The sequence below is a fragment of the Stigmatopora argus genome, chromosome 11, assembly GCF_051989625.1.
Source record: "Stigmatopora argus isolate UIUO_Sarg chromosome 11, RoL_Sarg_1.0, whole genome shotgun sequence".
Lineage (NCBI taxonomy): Eukaryota > Metazoa > Chordata > Actinopteri > Syngnathiformes > Syngnathidae > Stigmatopora > Stigmatopora argus.
In genome coordinates, this window is record NC_135397.1 from 15,051,660 (window position 1) to 15,068,854 (window position 17,195).

The 17,195-nt window shown below is 41.0% G+C and overlaps 1 protein-coding gene across 2 annotated transcripts in view; it reads right to left on the reverse strand.

The window, feature by feature from the left end:
- Positions 1-1,057: 1,057 nt before the first annotated feature.
- meis1b (Meis homeobox 1 b) overlaps positions 1,058-17,195 on the reverse strand; it is a 116,887-nt gene continuing 100,749 nt past the window's right edge. Inside the window, exons 10-13 of one of the 2 annotated variants that reach the window (XM_077612606.1) lie at positions 10,473-10,531; positions 8,337-8,426; positions 6,956-7,060; positions 1,233-1,899 (exon numbers count right to left, since the gene is read on the reverse strand). In XM_077612606.1, coding sequence (XP_077468732.1) covers positions 7,002-7,060; positions 8,337-8,426; positions 10,473-10,531 — 208 coding nt within the window. In that variant the 3' untranslated portion in view covers positions 1,233-1,899; positions 6,956-7,001. Of the gene's footprint in view, positions 1,900-6,955; positions 7,061-8,336; positions 8,427-10,472; positions 10,532-17,195 lie in introns of both variants that reach the window. The other variant, XM_077612607.1, reaches the window with a different exon arrangement.

Below are 17,195 nucleotides of genomic sequence, written 5' to 3' on the forward strand. Positions count from 1 at the left end.
ATATTGGGGATAAGGTGCAGACCGTGGGAAGAATGGTTAGCATGTGTGCCTTGCAGGTCTGAGATCGAGGGTTTAATCCTCGGTGGGTTCCGATCTTTCTGTGTTGAGTTTCCATGTTCTACCTGGGTCTGCGTGAGTTTTCTCTGGGTACTCTGGTTACGTCCCAAATCCCAAAAACATGCTACATGGTAAGGCTGGGTGAATACTCTAAATTGCCCTTAGGTAAGGTATGAGTGTGAGTTTGAATGTGACTGCTTCGTGTGCCCTGCGATTGGCTGGCCTCCAATTCAGGGTGTCCTTCGTTTGCTGCCCATAGATGGCTGGGATAGGCTCCTTGTGAGTATAAGGGGTAATGTAATGAATGAATGAATGAGAATAAAGAAAAAAAAATCCCAGGAAAAAATGATGTTTTGAATGCAACAAAAGTTGTTGGTTTTTCCACCAGCACAAACCACTGTATGCATAAAATTGTGAGCTTTTTTCGTTTGAATATTTTTCATGGAAAAAGGGTAATTTTATCAAAATTGACAGATTTTTTAAAATGTTCTTCTGGGATTATTTTGTGAAAAATATTTGTATTTTTTTAATGACTCACATTTCAATTAAGTTTTATTATTCAAGAATAACTGTTGGTTTTACGACAATTGTATTAAACTCAGTGTGAAAGCTCACCTAATTCAAATGGAGGGGTTAGCTTAGTTAGTTAGTTAAAACGTTAGTTAGTTAGTTAGTCAAAAATTCCTATTGTGGTCAATTGCACCTGATGAGAAGTTCACTGGAATACTGCAGGCAAAAATAAATTATTTTTGGAAGGACTGCATTTAAAAAAAATAGTACTTACGTTACCGAGGTTTTCTTAAAATACTTTAAAAAATGTCAGAATTTTTCAGCGATTTCTTTAAAGTAGTAATCTTACAAAATTAAGTTTCTATTTTTTTAATCTACACCTTAGATTTATGTATATATCTGATATATTTCAAGTGTATCATATTTTTGAATTTGTGGTCATTATTCCAGAGCAACGTTGAGTGTGGTACAGACGTGACGAAAGTGAGAAAAGTGTCAGGGTTGTACATGATTGGAACTGGGACCGCTGGGACAAAAGTATTCATAAAACACTGGTGAGATGGACGGCTTAATGACAACAAAGAATAAGAACTGTACGATATAGGGTACAGTCACAGAGTTGTAAGTATTACAAATGTGATCATAAGAGAGACAGCCTGGGTGAGATGTTTTGGGCTGAGTACACCACCAAAATGGTGGGGGGTATGTGTAGTTGTAAAGATTGTAAAGAAATCCAAAAAAGGAGAGGAGAGCTTTTTTTTAAAAACTCTATTAGAAACAACATAATATGCAGAACAATACAATAGCATTTACAATAGTAATTCGCAGTTCTTGTGAGAGTCCAGCATCATTTGACACATGATTTCCTCTCTCCACTTGCTTCCCAAACAACTGGCTCCATATAAATTCATTTTTTTCATGTCTTTCCCTCAGATGTGTTTAGATGGATTGTTCTCTTTTTCAACCAGACGCCAGTTTATTTTTTTGGTTTCTTCTAGGTCCCGTCGGCTTTACAGACATTGGCTGGACCTCGCTCGCCGTTGCCTCGCGATCGTCCCAGAACACTTTTTAGAAGAGTGTCACGGGGAGTCTCAAAAGATTCCAAAACTGGCGGCCAAGGGTGTTCCAGTCCATCTGGACTTTGGGGCCAAGGGCCCGGTTCACGCCGGCGCCTCGAAGACCGGCCAAGTTATAATAAAGAAGTGGGAGGGGTGTCGGAAGTGCGCAGGAAGAGACGGTCGCCGTGGTGGTCGGGATGGAGGGGAAACCCGTCCCCTTAAATCCGGACAGACACCGCTACGTGACGGGGACCTCCTGCTGGACCCGCCAGTCCTGAACACACAAACACATTCAGATTGAAGGTGATTTTATACTTAAGTGTTTTAATTGAGAATTGGGTGGCATCATTTTATTCAAATGACATGAGCCCAAGAATAGGCTATATCCAGTTTTGTAGTCCAAACATCTGTCAAATCAACCAAAAGTTCATTCATGTGCTGAGTGCAACGATAACCTAATATTTCTATATTGAAACTAAACCTTGATAAAAAGGAAATTTGAAAAAAATACGTTTTTTTCCCCCATGAGAAAAGTTGCATTTTCCTCCCCAAAAATAAATATTGTTAATAAAATTTAAACAATGCATTTAATGAAGTTCAATTTTTTATTTTTCTTATTTAGAAAAGTCAAAATTTTGATTCTTACGTGAAACAGAGAACCTTGTCAAATTATTTTGTTTCAATAAAAAGAACAGTATAATATATTCCTCCCCTTTCATCAAAATATTTTGTAAGAATGGCTTTATTTCTTGAACGTGTAGTATAACATCAAGCTTCTCAGCAAATCCAAAAAAGGTCAAAAAGTGTCTGCGAATTTTGTGTTTTCATTTGATTAAAAGAAAATTGGAGTTCACAGTTTTTCCCGGAAAGCGACGATAAAGATTGCATTAAACATTGACGCCCGCCAGCATGTGATTGCTGCCAGCCCTGCTAGTTTTAATAAGTTGAACGTCTATTGCTGTCACTGGCACTGCAATATGATAATTCGTGCAAATTGTCTGCTGTGATAACATTACCCAGCTTTTTATTAACGAGGCTTATCCGGCGCTGCCATTAAAGCTTTTTTAGCAGCGGGAGCCAATTTAGCGTCCAAATACACATGATCGACTTGATGCGATCTCTGCCATATGTTGACTGTTTCACTTTGGAAAACCATTTCCGTCTCCAGTGCCAAAGCCTAGCATGTTATGCCACAATAAAAGAAAAATCCATATTTTGAACACGCTTAACAAGGATCCAGTGAGCGTGTTGAGTCAATGACATGAGTTGAGTTCCAATAAAGAAGCCTGAAGGAGCACAAATGGCTAATAAGGTTTTCCACTAATAAGTCAATCAATACACCCGTTTTAAGGTATTCCGGTTTGGACTCCTAAGGGGGCAATTCAACAGGAATGAGCATTCATGCGGACAATATAGGTCCCCTCCGGGACGCCCTTCATTAACAGTAAAAGTTCATCCAGCAGAAAAGGGAGAAAAGGGAAGTTGAGGCCGCGGAGGCGGGGCTTCGTCTCGACCCCTCGGCCCGAGGTCAACAATTTGTGCTTAATGATCGCGGCCTTGAATGACCACAGAGCCTCAAAAGGATGAGATACGGAACAGAACTCCAGGGGCTTCACACACACTACTCGAGAGGGTGCTACTGAACACAGTAGGAAAAAGTTTAGTGGAAAATACTAAAAGAAGACAAGCCAAAATGTCATAGATGGCGCTTCAGCAAAAAAAAAAAAAAAAAAATCAAAAGTCATGAAAAAATTAAATTACTAAATCTCATCTCATTTTCTGAACGGCTTCATCCTCATTAGGGTTGCGGGGGTGCTGGAGCCTATCCCAGCTGACTACGGGCCAGAGACGGGGGACATCCGGAATCGGTGGTCAGCCAATCGCAGGGCACAAGGAGACAAAGGACAACCATGCACATTCAAACCCATACCTGGGGGCAATTTAGAGTGTCCAATCAGCCTACAAAGCATGTTTCCGGAGTACCCGGAGGAAACCCACGCAGGACCGGGGAAGAACATGCAAACTCGACACAGATGGACATGACCTGGATTTGAACCCAGGACCCCAGAGCCATGAGGCCGACACGCTTACCACTCGCCCCACCGGTCCGCAATTACTGAATTAATAAAGTAATTAAAAAGCCAGCCCAAAAGTCGAGAGGTTAGTGTGTCGGCCACACAATTCGGAGGTCGAGGGTTCGATGCCATGTCGGCTGCAAAAAACATGTAGGGGAGGCTGATTGAAAACTCTAAAATGCCTCTAGGTATGAGTGAGAGTGTGAATGGTTGTCCGTCTTCTTCTGTCCTACGATTGGCTGGCCACCGATTTAGGGTGTCCCCCACCTCGTGCCTGTAATTTAGCTGGGATAGGCTCCAGCACACACAACAATCCTTGTGAGGATAAGCGGTACGGAAAATGAATGAAGGGTTGGTTATAAGATAATATATTATGAAGGAAAAAAAGTTTCAAAAATACAAAAGAAAAATCCATTAAAATTGTATAACGACTAATTTTGCAGATGAAGAGAACCAAATTAGGTCCAGAATTGGACGCGGGCAGGGGTCGTGTGGCCGACGGCAAATGGGGCCAAAGGTGACATGCGAGTCACCTCGGCGCCATTCAAAAAATGGGGGGCGGCTGGGCTGTCGACTTCTGCTTGGTTTACTGGACTTCATGCATGCTGACAGGTGTATTGTTTCACAAGGAGGGGGATCCGAGTGGAACGTCACTAAGCAACACTAATTGGCTTGAATGTCATCGTGAAAAAGAAGAAGAGGAAGAAGCTGGGTCTAACAAAAAATGCTTCTAATACATAACGAAGCTTGTCCACCTCTCGATCATCATACACTATTAATTTAATTGCTCACAAAAGACTTTCATCGTTTAATTGACCTAGAAAAGATGTCACCAATCCAAGCTGATGAAGCTGTAAGCCCCCCCTTTCTTCCTCCCTTTGGTCCGTTCCATCTTTCACTCCTCCTCCTCGTCATTTACTATCGCTCTCTCTCTCCCTCCCTCCCTCCCTGCATGTTTTTTCCTCGTCTTTGCTCAGCCAGGATTCCTCTGGTGGCCCAATTACGGGATTGAGCAGGCAAATTGAGGCTGTTTAAAGCGAGGTCTACTGGGAAGGAGAGCAGCTGCTACCACCGAGGAAGAGAGAGGACATTCGGACACGCCCAACGCACAAAATATGACTGCCTTTCCGTAACGGCGTCTCCTCAACATCAGCTTCTTTGTTTTTCCTAAATTGTGGCACACTTGGCATAGAGGTTAATGGCGTCCATTTTGGTAAACTGAATAAGTCAAATCCATTGGTCACACCTCCGCTGACGGCATATTTAATTTGGATCTACTCAATTAGGCCCTGCTAAGCTCCATAGCCTGCTGGCTACCTCCTCCTCATCCATTTTTTGCACTAGTTTGCGGTTCCCTCCCTGTGCCAGTAGTAATCCTATTATCACACACACGTATGTTCATATACATTGCGCCCTCGCAAACATTTTATGTATTCGTATTTCCGGGACGCTCACGTGCGCCATTCCTGAAGATGAGACGGCCCTGGCGACTGCTCGCCATATGCTGTACAGTACGTCCCGGAATGACGTGGGAGTCGATTTGGCCCTGGGATGAGCGAGAAAGTGAGCAAGGGAGGGAGGAAGAAATGACTGGGGCGCAGCGACGAGAGAGAGAATAGGATATATATATATATAAACTGACCGATTGAAGAGAACCATTAAGTGAGGAAACGTTAGATAGAGGGGGAGCTGTTGCAATTACTGATAAAAAATGTCAGAAATAATCCTAAAATCCAATTCAGTGTTAATGAAAACCTCAAAGTACGGTCATTTTTGCTCTCAGAAACTGAAAAAGAATTCATAAACGGAAGCTGAAATGCTAGACTTACATTTTGATATACTCAATTTGCATAGTTACAGTGAAAAAAATCTGAACAACTGAACTTGAAATTGTGTTGTTTGATTTGAATCATTGCGTTGAAAACCAAATGTGAACTCTTAATTATTAAATGTGCATGTCACCTTAACAAAAAACTCACCATATCACTACATTGACAATAAAGATTGAAATTAAAAAATACAACAACAAATAAATGCAAAAAAAGTTTTGTGATTCATTTCTATTTAAGTTTTTTTTAAAGGAGCGGAGCAATCTGAAAATTGTTCAAGCTATGCTTATTAAATGCGACAAAATTTAAATCAAAAGGTCATGGGTAATGTTTTAGTCATTTAATAATTTTAATTTACGAGTCAAATTTGATGTCACATGATGAAAAACAAAAGTGCTGAATGCCCAAGATGCTATCTTTGATACCTTCGATCGATTGCTCCTCCCAAGGTATTTCTATGTACTACAGTAATACCTTGGCATACGAGTGTCCCAACATACGAGAAATTTGAAAAACGAAAATTCCGAGCAAATTCTTGCCTTAAGATACGAGACAAATTTGAGATACGAGCATAGCAGATGGTTCTCAATGTGGCCGTAGGGGTTAAGGGTTAACTATGCGAGAGGATGCTATGAAAACAGCGTCACTCTGTTTTTCTTGCTGCATCTCCCTCGCGTGAAGATATCTACAAGTACTGTGCCGTACAGGTTGCATTTTTTTCACTGGAAATAAATAGCGTGAGTGAGCAGTGAAGCAGTTGAAAGCAAAGCAAGCATCTGAAAAAGACACCAGCGAAACCCTTCAAAGCGAGTCGTGACTGGTTTGATTATTTTAAAAAACGAACTGGGATACCTTCGGTTCTGAGGCATGGAAAACAGGCGCAGTGGAATACATTTCACACCTTTGCCTCGGTTATTGCACAAGAAACTTTAAATTTACTTATTTTTAAGTGTTTGTATAGTAATCTAAATTCATTTAAGTTAAATATAAACTTTATGTTATGTACGAGTGTGTTGCCGTCAAGTCTCTATCCTGTCCTTCTCTCTCTCCCTCCTTCGCGCACTCCGCACTACAGTCTGTCTGTACTGAATCATGTTCCATTTCAGCATTGAAGATCATAACGTTTAGATAGGTATCTGTTACTTTGTGATTAGGTGGTGAATTAAAACAAATACAATGATGTTTTTCCATTGTAAAATCCTTTTTTTGTCGTATTTTCAGAGGGTGGGAAAGGATTAATTTGTATTTAGTTATTTTAGATTTTTGAGATACAAGAAAATTGAAATATGCGGTCGGTCCCGGAACGCATTAAGCGTATCTCAAGGTATTACTTTATGTTGACGGATTGAAAATTTACAAAGACACATCAATAGCAATTCTGATGAATAATGAACTATAATAATAATGTATAAGCTTGTACACTTACATTCGCCTTGGTGTTGCGATTGGTCGACCCCGGGGTGGGGGCAGGGCTACATGTAGTGCCACTGACCTTCCATGCCCATGTTCATACCCATTCCGCCCATTGGTCCTGAGGAGCACAAAATTCACATGTCAATGTGAAGTCACGTGTAAATAGCAGTAAACAGCAAAAATAATGATGCCATCCTATGATATCAACCTTTCGAAGTCGCCATGAATACTTATTAAATAATTCCAAATTGTCTGTCAGCTTCCTTTCATTGCTTTTCCCCTGGTTGCGCTGCTTCTAGATGTGTGTTTTCATATTTAAGCATCTAACCAATCACATTTCAGCTATTATTTGTTGCAAGGGTCAGAAATCTGCCTTGAGGCCTTCACAATCAGTTCTGCAGGCTCTGCTGCATGAAACAAGCGTCAATAAAACTGTTGCTTTAACCAATCAGATTTCGAGTTGGCGACACCAAGGCCTTCTCACAGGCGCAGGGATACATCATCACTTTCACAAACTATGACTGGCTAGTGATAGAGTGGACTAGCCAGAGCTACCAAACTGTATCTGGAGCGAGCTGCACAAGCAAATATATTGTTGTGTTGATTTAATAGCGGTTTTGTCAACCCGCAATGGCTGAAGGAGGAGGAGAAATGGATTTGTTTGCAGATTTACTGTCAAAGCCATTTTCAAGACGGCCTTTTCAAGAAAAGCTGGACATCATTAAGAAAGGTCAGACAACTCTGAAGCAAGCAAGCCTGTCACAACCGGGAAGGAACATTTTCCTCACTCAATCGAATAAAAACTTAGGACAGGACAGGGTCGACTTTGAGCATTAGCTTCGATGGCGATAGAAAAGAAGGAGGAAAGAAAGGAGGATGTATTTTGTGTACAGATAAAAATGATTTTTGGGGGGGGTAAAATAAGGCTACATTACTAAATAATATTTCAATTGTATGAGGTTATTATTGATGCTTTTTATGTGTTGCAGCTGTAGCTGAAGTAAAAGTTTTATAGCCATAAAATAGTTTTTGAGGGTTGGATTGATTCAGACATATCACTGAAGGTGTCGGTTTGAAATTCACGGCCTGCCACTGTGTACGCCATCTTGTCCGAACAATGTCTCATAAGATTTTTGTGTATCCGTAGTGCACTATTTACATAAATGACAGTGCCATATGAGAATGTCACCCTGCTATATACGTCGTGATGAGTTAGCGCTAGACTTAAAATTGGTGCCTTACACTAAAACTTCATGCTATTATGACCATCATGCCATTTCCCGAAATTGACACCACTACCGAGCCCTTGGAGACGTCCCCCGCTTTTATAGCCAAAGCATGACGGCAGGTGAATAGTGAGCACAACTAGAAAAAGATGAGCAAAAAAGCCTCACCAGGTGGTCTGATTCCCATGTGCTGTTGGCCGTCCATGACGAAGCCCCCCATTGGCTGACCATCTGGATTATAGGGAGCTCCTTGAGTTACTGTGTGTGTATGGAAGAAACAAGAGATAGGAGGGGGGGGGGGGGGGCAGTGGTAAATTAGCACGTTTAATTAAGGCTTAGTTGCCGAAGCAGCATCATCTGTCGAACGCTGCACGCACGAGCAGCAGTGCCAGTGCTCCTTGTCTTCTTGACTTTTTACATCGATAAGCCCCTAGTGGGCTTTAATGCATTAATGAGGTTTGACCACCACTCCACACACACTTCAAGTTCACACATTCCATTAAAAAATATATACACATCTGCAGGAGTTCATTAAAAGACTTTTTGGACAGTAACTGTCTGAGTAGCCAGTCTCAATTTTTTTTCCAGTTTTGGACAACAGTCGATCTATGATAAATACAATGACTTTTCTTAAAGGAAAGAATTGTGGTGTGACTTTAGAAGTGTGGTTTTTCCATACATTTCTGTTATGTTCTTGTGTTTGATTTTTTTTTTAAATTTCCTAACAGGTGGAAGTCTCATCTCGTCTCATTTTCTGGACCGCTTTATCGTCACGAGGGTCGCGGGGGGTGCTGAAGCCTATTCCAGTTGACTTCGGGCCAGAGGCGGGGGACACCTTGAATTGGTGGCCAGCCAATCGCAGGGCACAAGGAGACAAACTACCATTCTCGCTCACACTCATACCCAGGGGCAATTTAGAGCGTCCAATCAGCCTACCAGAGAACCCGGAGAAAACCCACGCAGGCCCGGGAGAACATGCAAACTCCACACAGGTGGACCGACCTGGATTTGAACCCAGGTCTTCCACTGTGAGACCGACGCGCTAACCACTCAGGCGCCGGGCAGCCCAAATCCTTGGGAAGGAGGCAGGGTACATCAATAACCGTCTGATATTGGTTGTCGGCTTTTTAATTTTCAGTTCCCATGTTCCAACAAGTGTTCTTTTAGTCTTCTGTTAGTGTGCTGTGTAGACTTTGTTTTCATGGAATTCTACTTATTTTTTGGTGGGGGGTTTAGTTCGTGTTGCGGGATCCATTTGGCCAATAAGCCTATGAAAATTCGAGCTTTGGTAGCAACCAGATTGTAAACAGCCAACTACACAAACGTGTTTTAAAATTTCAAACATCTCCAATATTCTGTTTAAAAAAAATCAAAACAGAATGGCCCCTTGTTTAACCCCTTTTTTAAAAAGTGAAAACCTGGACATGTAAAGCCACGCAGAACTTCCGTGCATCTTTTCCAAGGGATTATATTTTGGTTACATGAAGTAGCATTTTTAGTGTAATACAAATTACAAAAAAAACCCAAACAAAACCATTTGGAGGGGGTAGGAAACTCATGACTTAATTCAGTGAAAAACCTGAACATTCTGTCTCATATTAGCGTTAGGAAGTAGCTGAGTACCAAGATTTATAAGAAAATGAGCAATAATTGTGGGCTTGTCTGAATGCAAAAGTGACCAGAATTGTTGCTATACAATGGCAATTAATTTACAACTCAGTACAAACGCAAACAGATAATTCCAAATGCGGAAACGGAATATTCACCTTAACCCTAATATTGTTCGCATGGAATCCGGTGCACTTGGATACTTTTGCTGTTTAAACACATTAACCGCCATTGCCCGCAAAAGACACCCTATCCATTTGTTCTGTGAGGGGCTGGCATTGAATGATCACTACCAACCCTCCCAGTTCATATGGATTTTATGTATGTTGCATGTCATGAATTGGGGGCTGTACAAATAAGTGAAACCTGAGAATGCTGGCTTCCATTGAGACGCCCTCATAGAAATCCACTTAGCTCCCACTGAGGCCGTCTGCAGGTCAACCCAAGCAGAAGCGAGATCTCAGCCCCTGTGGATGCCTTTGAACTTTACTGCGGCCCCTAATACCACCCTGACCTCTGACCCCTATTACAGGTTAAAAAAAAGTTTACAGCAGCCCAAACTAAGCCGTGTAAAAGGGAACAACCACTCCCCAAAATAGCCCAAATGGGGGACTGGCTGGCAGGGGGAGTGTGGAAGGAGTTGTGGAGCCAAAAAGACAAACAACAAAAATGTGTCAGATCCATTACAAGACTTGCCTGCACGGTTGGACTGGTCGATCATGGGCTGGACTATTCTCCTCCTGGCGTTGATGAACCTGGAGGAGGCGGAAGAAGAAGAAAGAAAGATTAAAAACCACTGCTAAGACAACCTTGAAATGCTTGTAAAAGAAAAGAAAAACATACACAGGTTTCTCTTTGAGTAAGGATCATGAAAAAATGGGACCCCCAAACCCAACTAACTTGACTTCTAACCTGATTAAAAAAAGTCTGTTAAGCTCATTCCAAAGGAACAGGTGGTGCAGTAACTCATAACCAATAGAAAAAGAACAAAGACACGTTTAGGGAAGGGGGAATCAGACCAATGGACTGATAGTCAAGTGGGGTTAAGCTGGGGTCCTTTAAAGGGCAAGGATTACAACATTTGGACCTTTCAATTGAGGGAATGCAATCAGTGAAAAAAGCTGAATAACATTAGTCGATGAATAAATATCATGAGATAAAATTATAATGCAAGGATAGTATGCATTTTGAATGGTGGTGGTGGACTGTTGGCTTATATTTATATTGAATGAAAGAAAAATATAAATTTTATTATTTATTATTTCATGTTCTCGATGCATGAGTAAATGTTCAAAAAAAATAGGCAACATATAATTTTTGAATAATGCTTTTAAATTACCAAGTAAAACAAAACTAGATTTCAAAAAGGTTTATTTAAAAAGTGAATGACCATGAATATTTTTTGGGAACTGTCCACAGAAGAGATCATTAAAAAAAATGCATTCATAAGGACTGAATTGTATGTATGAAAACCATGTAAAGGGTTAATTCAACTGAAATAAAAAAGATCATTTTATTTTTATTTTTTTCAGCACAGTTAATTTTTTTGCTGTTTGCTTGTTCTTTGTCAGCTTCTTTCTAGCAAACACACACATATGCATGCACGCACACTGACCCGCTGTGACCTAACCCCTGGTGAATCCACCCTTTGACCAGTGTGATGACCCTGAGGAGAGCTAGGCCTCTTGGGGATTTGGGCACTTGATTTATGTGTTCCTGCTGTCGCCCCTGCCGGACTCTTGCATTTCACCTCTTTAAAGAGGTGCATTGGACAAAAATAAAGCAAACAAAAGTCCCCAAGAAAGACAACGGTTTAAAGGGCAGGACCCCCAAGAACTGCAGGAGAAGAGGCACAAAACAGAAGAAATGCATTTGACCCCTTCATTACCCGTCTCTAGTTTGGATAAAAAGTGCTGTGAGATTACAAAAATACAAAAAAAAAAAAAAAAAAAAGTGTAGCCAATGATTATGCGTAACTCCTCCAAATAAGTAAGAAATCCTTTGGATATGGCACTTTGAATTATTGAGTTATTAGAGTTTTTTGTTTTATGCAATGTCATCAAACTTGGCTGCTGCATTCCACCCTCACAGAATGACAAAAACAAAACATGATGGCAAGTTAGTGTCACCCATCTGTCTAGTATTTATTAATCAAATTCGCTAACTATTGGAACCATATTAAGTAATGTCAAGTTTATCTTCCAAAAACTTAAACAAATGTATTAAAGAAACCTAAAACGGCTGCTTTAACCCAACTCACACACTGGCTGCATCTTTTTGGACGTTGCTTCTTAAGACATTTTTGTCGGTCTACTAACGATGAACATATCTGTCCAATTTCATGCACCTATGTAAAGTTGCCTAAATGGGCTGAATTTTCAGACTATTCAAGAGCAAAATCTAGTTGGTATTGGAGAAATTCAGGAAATTATTTAAAATTTCTGTTAAAAAAAATCACAGACCTCTTAAATTTCACGTTACTAATACATCACCTGCATGAGTTGTTGCAACTTTAGAAAAAAAGGAAAACTGGGAAGTTCTCTTTTGTTTTGGGTGTTTGAGGACAGCGAGAGAAGAATACAAAAATGCACAGACATGGCAGCGCACCATCAAATGAGAGAATGTCTGGAGTTTTATCACCAACACCCTCCTTCCCTCAACCAGACCTCCCTGGCGGGGGTCTGTTTCACTGGGGGTGATATGGGAGCGTTGAGGAGCATTCCTCTAACTCCTCTCTCCTCTGCAGGCTCTTTACAGAAGGTCAACCACAGGCCAATGATTGCTAACTGTTGACCCCGCCCCTCCAACCCACTCTCTGTATTTGTGTGTGTGTGTGTGGGTATACATTCGCTCATTCATTTTCTGAGCGACTTATCTTCACAAGGGTTCTGGGGGTGCTGGAGCCTATCCCAGCTGACTTCGGCCACCGGGGAGGGGACACCCTCAAATGGTGGACAGTCGATAACAACAGGGCACGAGGAGACGGAAAACCATTCACTCTCACACCCATACCTAAAGAAAATTTAGAGTGTCCAACCAGCCTAGCATGCATGTTTTTGGAATGTGGGAGGAAACTGTGGTAACCGGAGAAAACCCATGCAAGTCCGAGGAGAACATGCAAACTCCACACAGTAGGACTGACCTAGGATCGAACACAGGACCCTTAGAACTGTGATATGGTTCATTTTTTATTTTCAACCTCATGCAATTTACTAAGAGGAATATATTAATATATTCACTCCTCTAAGATAATTATATTTGCAGAAATCAGTGTAAAAATCGGGTAAAAATTTGGGAGGTGCCCTAACGATTACAGTATAAATAAATGGAATCGTATCTGATTTGACATTGGATTCTGTCAGATGGCAGGGCAATTCAACATATACATGTCTTTGTTGGCAACAACCAGCTAGCGTGCCCAGTGATTTGCAAGTACAATAACTTTAAACCTTATGAACAATGCATATGCTTTAAGGGGCAAACACAAACTGCATTGTAAACCTACCTACACGTTTCTACAATGCCCAAAGCACTTTGCATCAGCACCTATTCACCTACACATTGACAGAGCAATGGTGCTGCTGCCCTGGATTGTGCTGCCAACCCATTGTAGGCAATTTAGGGTTCACTGTCTTGTCCCACGACATTTCGACAATGGGTGGTCATGTCATAGTGGTGGTCATATAAAGAGGATGTTGTTGTCAGGATCAGTATGTTTTTGCACAGTCTTATTGGAGAGTACTTTTAGTGTCACAACATTTAATCTGATCCTATGGCCATTTTTCTATAATATTTATAACATCATCTTTTTCCAATGAAATCACAGCATCGAAATATTCTGCCAAAATTACAAAAAAATAATAATTTGGCATGGCATTAAACCACCTGATAGTTTAGGGGTTCACTCGCCTGACTTCGGTGTGGTTAAGTGCGGGATCGATTCCCGCGTGTTGATGGTATGATTGGGCATGTGAATGGTTGTCTCTCTCTCTGTGTGCTCTATGGCTAACTGGTGTCCTTTTGCCAGATGTCTGCTGGGATAGGCACCATCAACCCCCACAACGCTTGCGGTACAGAGGATGAATGAATGAATTTGCCTTTCATATATCTAGCATCACATTTATTTGCCAGCAATTCCTGTACTATCACTGATATTGAGATCTTCACGAACCTGAGAAAACAATTCAGAAAGTATCATACTAATAATTTACCTTATACTATACAGTTCGTGATGTAATACTTTCCCAATGAGAATAGCTCGGCAATTATTGAACATCTGAGCACAATACTTCTCCAGCCCATGGACTTCATTTGAGCAGAATAAAACCATATTTTACCAAATACATAATACTATGATAGCATCAGAACATCACCATCCCTCATAATACTAACATGTCAATGAGAAATCCCCCCCAAGTGTATACATACTTCCTCTCGTTTTAGACTCCACCATTACATCCCCTTTCCTTCCGGCATTTATTTGCTTCCTAGCTTTTATCACTCCTTATCGCGCTCTCTGGTGGAAAGTGGCGACTCATACTGGACAACCAGCCACCTGAAACCCTCCCACTCCCCCATAACTCCCGTCCTCACTTCTCCTGCCAATTTCTGTCCCTGAGGTACGCATATCTGAGGCCAGATGCACCATGGGGCTTGGAACAAAAGAGAAAATGCCTTTCATAATAGCAGTCAGAGCCCAGAGAGGCAGGATGGAAAGAGGAGGAAGAAAGAGAGGGGAAAAGGAAAGCAGATGCTCTCGATGTGAGCGTTAGCAAGGCGAGAAACACTGAGAAGGCGAAGGGTAAATGGTAAGCTCCTCTTCACCTTCGCACGACCCCCCAGACACCATACATGCCCAGTGTTAACAGCCTCCCAAAAGGCAACACGATGAGGCTCCCTCATTTGGCCGTGCTATTTTGGGCAAGAATGAGGCAAGAGGGACACATATGGGGTGATCCCAAATAAAAATGAAGCCCCATCGCTTCGCCGTGGGAGCCAAGGCCCTGGCGTTTGGAGTCCCAGCGGGAGCACAGACACACATAGACACACACATGTTGTCCATGTGTTGCGCCACAACTGAGGATGGGATACATTCTTTGTAGAAGGGACTTCAGAACGCAGAGAGACCTCAACGATTCAAGGCTTTTAAAGTGTGTACAAATTGAAGTCCACTTTTTTTTGGAGTGTGGGCAGAAGGGACGGACGGGGAGATTTGACTAGAAGTTATATTTCGAGGCGTATACATTGGCATATCTTCATAAGTGTCTTTATCTATTTATTTTGGTAGCACAAATAAAAATGAAAAAAAAAAATACAATTACAGTAGTAACTTGACATATTAGTGTCCCAATATAAGAGAAATTTGAGATAGCAGGATAATTCCGAGATTTTTTTTCCTTGAAATACGAGACAAATTTGAGGTACAAGCATACCAAATGGTTCCCGATGCGGCCGTCTTGGTGGGCAAGTATGCGGGAGGCTGCTTATGAGACCAGGATCGCTCTGGCTTTCTCGCCGCATCTCCCGCGCGTAGATATCTACGAGCACTGTACAGGTTGCATTTTTTACTAGAGATTGCGTGACCCAGTCGATAATCTGCGAAAAAGCCAGCGGAATCTACATGGACTTGAAAGCAGAGCAAGCATCTGAAAAAGACACCAGCGAAACCCTTCAAAGGGAGTTGTGGCTGTTTCGATAATTTAAAAAAACGACTACTCGGTTCTGAGGCATGGAGAAGCTAGGAAGTTCCAATTCGAAAGCCGCGGGGGAATACATTAATATCTTTGCCTCGTTTTTTGCACAAAAAGGTTTGAATTTAGTGTAATGTAATATTAACTTATTTTTAAGTGTTTGTATAGTAATCTAAGTTCATTTAAGTAAAATTTTTGGTTTATGTTATGTTACAAGCTCGTTGCCGTCAAGTCTCTCTCCTGTCCTTTGTCTCTCTCGTCCACGCACTGCGCGCTATCGTTTGTCTGAATAATGTCACATTTTAGTATTAAAGATCATAACGTCTAGATAGGTATTTGTTAGTTTGTGAGTAGGTGGTGAATTAGAAAAAATAAAAAGATGTCTTTCCATTCTGATATCCTGTTTTTGGTGTTTTTTAAAAGGGTGGGAACAATTTAATTTGTATTTAGTTCATTTCTAAGGGAAAATTCTATTTGAGATACGAGCAAATTGACATACAAGCTCGATCCTGGAACACATTAAGCTCGTATTTCAGGGCTTTGTACTTTGTGCTTTTGCTTTGTTGTTCTGCAGCCTTTGTGACTGTATTGTCTAACTTGTAACTATGTGTAACTATGCCTTTCTTGTATCTGCATTCTCACCCTCTTGCTACTGTCACAATGAAATTTCCCGAATACGGGATGAATAAAGTTATCCAATCCAATCCAATTACTGTATGCCAAAATACATTTTTTTACATGGCTTAATTTATTACATTTAACATGGTGGCGCTCAATTGATGGAAGTCCTCTCACCGTTCCCTTTCTAACAAGCTATTTCACCTATCATCTTCCCATATTTATTAAAGGGTGATACACAATACTATGAATTCGACCTAGTTAACTTTTTCACGGTGATAGATGCACAATCCATTTGGCAGCAATCAAATCAGATGGTTTGGTTTAAGATTTTCAAAACAGATTGAACACCTAGGCCATCAATGGCAGTGAAACATGATCACTCAATATTCACCCTAACAGTTTGAGTGTTTTGGACATCTATCGCCATCAGTGGCGCTAAATGAGATAGAGTAAATGACATTCTAGGTGGCAAAAACAACCACCTAATATTGACTTAAAGTTTGCTGAACTAGCACAATGTAATGAGAAACTCTATAGATTTTCCAATGTTACAACTCAAAGAAGTGATATTTGAACACAAAATCACAAAAAAAGTTACAAGTCATGACTGTATCTTTCTGGAATTAAAGTTCATTTCTGAACCTCTTTTCTCACAAGGGTTGCGGGGGGTGCTGAAGCCTATCCCAGCAAACTATGGGCACCAGACAGGGGACACCCTGAATTGGTGGCCAGCCAATCACAGGAAAGAATTAATGTAAAATACAGTGATATTTTTATATTATTAACATTTGCTGTTATTTTTGGGGGCATTTGAACCATGTAATAGAATTATTAGATGTGTGATGTTGAAGGAACAGTTGCTTTTCAATCCAGACCGATCTTAAAGCGATTTTTCACATCTGGTGTCCAAAAAGACTGGAACTGATTTTGACTGCCGAGCTAATATCCTACTCTCATTACAAGACACAAAGTCTTCACTCACACACATACGTACACTCAGGTGTACGCGCAACACACGTGAAATGGCCAATTAAAAGCAAGAAATTGTCTTTTTCATCAGCTGCCTCGTTGCTGTGACCGATCGAGAAGTAATTTAATAACGAGCTGG